Here is a 5000-nt window from a genome sequence, read left to right as displayed (position 1 = left end):
GTCAGTGTTTAACTGTGAAAATGCACTGTAGCTCGCACATTTGTGTGTGTGTGTGTGTGTGTGGTTATTTGGACAATATGTTAGTCTGTGTGAGAGATTAGTGATTTACGTCTCAGTTTGTCTGTCTCTCTTTCTCTCTCTTTCTCTTTCTCTTTCTCTCTCTGTCTCTCCCTCTCTCTCTCTCTCTCTCTCTGTCTCTCTCTCCCTCTCTCTCTTTCTCTCCCTCTCTCCCTCTCTTCCTCTCTCTCTCTCTCTCTCTTTGTCTCTCTCTCCGTCTCTCTTTCTCTTCCTCTCTCTCTCTCTCATTTTCTCCCTCTCTTCGTCTCTCTCTTTCTCTCCCTCTCTCTGTCTCTCTCTTTCTGTCCCTCTCTTCCTCCCTCTCTCTCTTCGTCTCTCTTTCTCTGTCTCTCTCTCTGTCTGTCTCTTTCTTTCTCTCTCTCTTTCTTTCACTCTGTAGCTCAGTCTCTCTCTCTCTCTCTCTCTCTCTCTCTCTCCCTCGCTCTCTGATTTCTTTTTACATCCGTTCTCTTCTCCTTACTTTCCCTCTCTTGTTGTCTCTTAATCCTTCTCCTTTACTCTCTCATCGTCATCGTTGCTCTTTCTTACTCTTCTCTTTTTTCCTCTCATTCATCCACTTCCCCCTTTCTTCTCTACATTGAATGTATAGTACTTTGTACTAAATTGAAGTTTATGACGTGGAGGTCAAGGGAAGCAGGGGCTTCCCACCATTAGTTGTAGTTGGTACTGAAGAGGACACACTGCTGCTGCTCACTGCTGCTCTTCAGTGTGTGTCGCTGATTCACTTCAAAATGTAGCGTCTTGCGCCCCCTTCTGGACTGAAGCTGAGCAGCAGCAGCTTTCCTTATCTGGTCTCCTCAGCACAGTGTGTGTGTGTGTGTGTGTGTGTGTGTGTTTGTTCCAGATCCTAAATGGTTGTCTACAAACCTGGGCATCCTGACGTGTATCGAGTGTTCAGGGATCCACAGAGAGATGGGCGTTCATATCTCACGCATCCAGTCCATGGAACTGGACAAACTAGGCACTTCAGAACTCTTGGTGAGACCTTCGTGTGTGTGTGTGTGTGTGTGTGTGTGTGTTTGGTGCCAGAACTTGTCCAGCCCAGTTCACACTCTTCCCCAGAAGAAAAGGTGGAGTTATAGCTTAGAAACGAGAGCCAAAATGTAATAACAGAAATCTGCAGTCGCAGTGGAGTATGGTACTGTTCTGTGGCGCAGCTGGGGGGGGGCTGCTCACTAGAGGCTGATGCAGCATCAGGAATGTAGTTCCCCATGTTGTGTTAGCTCTGTTGGACTACTCCCGTGACTGCCTTTGTGGCTGTTCTCTTCTTGGCTGTGTATTTCTCCATAGCCTCCATATTGTTTTTTTTTTTTAAAGAAGGAATATGTTACATTTAAACCGTAAAAGTATAGCTTCAAAATCATTGTGATGCTTCACTGAGCTGTAATAGGGAGAACAAAGCCTCTGTAGTTACTCAGCACAGCAGAAACTGCACTATGTAGCTGTTGCGGGAGGGTAAGAAAACACCCCTCCACTACCTCCTGACTTCAGTACAGTGCTGTAAAAATGAATTAGAAAAAAACAAACCCAAATTTGACCTACTTTTCCTTTAATGCCTTGTGGTCCAAAGTAAAAGCCCCGCCCCTTTCCAGCCGTGTACACGCCTCCTAGACAGAAGCGTACGTGTGAATGCACTCCAGCCATTTGCTGCGTAGTGTGTAGGCGCCCTGAGCTCAAAGGGCACATGACAAAGCTGAAAAAACGGGTCTTTTAGGGGAACTGAATACTCCAATACATTATTCTAGATCCGTATCTCAGAGGCCAAGATCTGATACATTAAATCAAATCAAATCAAATTTATTTATATAGCGCTTTTCACAACTGATGTTGTCACAAAGCAGCTTCACAGAATTCCAGTAAGACAAAGATTTGACATGAAATGTAAAGACAAATGTAAAACCCTCAAGTGAGCAAGCCAGGGGCGACAGTGGCAAGGAAAAACTCCCCCAGCTGAGGAAGAAACCTTGGGAGGAACCAAGGCTCACAAGGGGTGACCCATCCTCCTACTGGTCAATCTACTGGTGATGATAGTTAGTAGTCCATGAGAACTTCAGTGTAGGGACAGCTTCAAGGCACTTGATGGTTGCTGGAGCGTGGGCAGCTGGTCTGAAGCGTGGAGGAGGATCTCGACAGTCATCCATCAGTGTCCAGACAGACAGGTGGGCAGTCGTTTACTCGGAAAGATGTAAAGGGATGGAATTAGTTTTGAACTGTTTTGTGTTTGTAAAGTAGAAAATATGAAAATTTCCAGAGTGTGGCTAATGACTCCGGCAGATCTGACTATGACAGCTTTAACTAAAAGGAGAGAACCAGGAGGACACACAGACACGGGAGCATCCTGAAACACTGGCATCCCTCCGCTCCACCGTCAACAAACCTGAGTGATCGCGAGAAGCGGCGGGACGACAGCACCAGCGTCTCAGTTTACTATAATTCCCTGTGTCCATGGACCCCCCCGGATCTGCCGCCTTTATCTATGGGGGAGCATTAGCTACCAAATGATAAACTAAACAAATGAGTTTTTAGCCTACATTTGAAGATTGCGACTGTGTCTGAGTCCCGAACATTTTCTGGAAGATCATTCCAGAGTTGGGGGGCTTTATAAGAAAAGGCTCTTCCCCCAGCTGAGGCCTTCTGAATTCTGGGAACATTTAAAAATCCAGTATTCTGTGATCTGAGTGAACGTGGAGGCTCATAATAGGAAATTGTATCTTGAAGATATTCAGGAGCAAGCCCATGTAGAGCTTTATATGTTAATAACAAAATTTTGTAGTCAATGCGGAATTTAACAGGCAGCCAATGAAGTGATGATAAAACTGGGCTGATATGTTCAAATTTTCTAGTTTTAGTGAGGACCCTAGCTGCAGCATTTTGAACTAGTTGAAGTTTTCTTAAATTGCTGCTGGTGCATCCTGACAGTAGTGTGTTACAGTAGTCAAGCCTTGAAGTAATAAAGGCATGTACTAATGTTTCTGCGTCCTGGAGGGATAAGGCATTTCTAATCTTAGCAATATTGCGAAGATGTAAAAAAGCTGTCCTAGTGATACTACCTATGTGTTGATCAAATGATAAATCCGGGTCAATTATGACACCAAGACTTTTTGCTGCTGAACCAGGTTTAACTGGAAAGTTAGCTAGATTTAAAATTAAATCTGATAATTTATTTCTTGTCACTTTTGGACCCAAAAGCAGGACCTCTGTTTTGTTGCTGTTTAGAAGGAGGAAGTTACGCAACATCCAGCCTTTCACGTCTTTTACACAGTCCTCTATTTTCTTTAATCTGTGTTTGTCATCGGGCTTGGCTGAAATATACAATTGTGTGTCGTCTGCGTAACAGTGAAAGTTAATGTCATGGTTTCTTATAACTGTGCCTAGCGGTAACATGTATAATGTAAATAATAATGGTCCTAAAATAGAGCCTTGTGGAATTCCAAATCTTACTTTAGAATAATTTGAATTTAGATTGTTTACTTTTATGAATTGATAACGTTCCGTTAAGTAAGATTTAAACCATAATAGGGCTGTCCCTGTGATTCCAACCATGTTTTCTAACCTTTCTATGAGAATATTGTGGTCTATTGTATCGAAGGCTGCGCTTAGGTCAAGAAGCACCAACAGGGATACGTGGCCTTGATCAGAGGCAAGAAGAAGATCATTTGTTATCTTGACTAGAGCTGTCTCTGTACTATGATGTTGCCTGAATCCAGATTGGAATTTTTCATATATATGATTCTTATGTAGATATGAACTAAGTTGTTGGGCCACAGCTTTTTCTAAGATCTTAGACAGAAATGGCAAATTAGAAATAGGCCTGTAATTAGACATTATTAGGCTTTAGCTGTTGTTAATGTCACCTTTAAGACATCGGGGCTGTAAATGAATCCTCACACAGCAGAAATCCAAGCTCTATTTTTACTGAGGCTTGAGGAAGTAAAAATTCAACTGAAATCAAAAAGATGCTTAGAAATGTCCCTCAGATTAATAAAGAGTTCTTCATTTATTAACTTCCTCTATTTAATGATCTGTTCTCTCAGACGAATAAACCATTCCCTCAGTTTAACGACGCAGTCACGGCATAGTGCCTTATTCCATCTGACTAATTAGAGCGAAGAATTTATTAAATCAGTGCTATGAATTCATAAATAGAGGGACCTCTGCAGTTAAACAGGAGGAAACCTGCCTCAGTGTTGATCGGGCTCCAGCTTGAGTCTGAGTCTGTGCTGAGTTTGAGTGATGTTTCATTTAAAGAATGAACTACAGTTTTGTATTTTATATATATATATATATATATATATATATATATATATACAGTGGTACAGCAGGTAGGTGTTGCTGTCACACAGCTTCAGGGGCCTGGAGGTTGTGGGTTCCATTCCCGCTCTGAGTGACTGTCTGTGAGGAGTGTGGTGTGTTCTCCCTGTGTCGGCGTGGGTTTCCTCCGGGTGACTGTCTGTGAGGAGTGTGGTGTGTTCTCCCTGTGTCTGCGTGGGTTTCCTCCGGGTGACTGTCTGTGAGGAGTGTGCTGTGTTCTCCCTGTGTCTGCGTGGGTTTCCTTCGGGTGACTGTCTGTGAGGAGTGTGGTGTGTTCTCCCTGTGTCTGCGTGGGTTTTCTTCGGGTGACTGTCTGTGAGGAGTGTGGTGTGTTCTCCCTGTGTCTGCGTGGGTTTCCTCCGGGTGACTGTCTGTGAGGAGTGTGGTGTGTTCTCCCTTTGTCTGTGTGGGTTTCCTCTGGGTGACTGTCTGTGAGGAGTGTGGTGTGTTCTCCCTGTGTCTGCGTGGGTTTTCTTCGGGTGACTGTCTGTGAGGAGTGTGGTGTGTTCTCCCTGTGTCTGCGTGGGTTTCCTCCGGGTGACTGTCTGTGAGGAGTGTGGTGTGTTCTCCCTTTGTCTGTGTGGGTTTCCTCTGGGTGACTGTCTGTGAGG

The 5000-nt window shown here is 44.1% G+C and overlaps 1 protein-coding gene across 1 annotated transcript in view; it reads left to right on the top strand.

The window, feature by feature from the left end:
* asap1a (ArfGAP with SH3 domain, ankyrin repeat and PH domain 1a) overlaps positions 1–5000 on the top strand; it is an 87061-nt gene that overhangs the window by 61691 nt on the left and 20370 nt on the right. The window contains 1 exon segment of the mRNA XM_066680766.1: positions 923–1056. Within this exon segment, the coding sequence (XP_066536863.1) occupies positions 923–1056 (134 nt within the window).

Source organism: Hoplias malabaricus, chromosome 9 (assembly GCF_029633855.1).
Source record: "Hoplias malabaricus isolate fHopMal1 chromosome 9, fHopMal1.hap1, whole genome shotgun sequence".
Classification (NCBI taxonomy): domain Eukaryota; kingdom Metazoa; phylum Chordata; class Actinopteri; order Characiformes; family Erythrinidae; genus Hoplias; species Hoplias malabaricus.
This window is presented reverse-complemented; position numbering and strand designations above follow the sequence as displayed.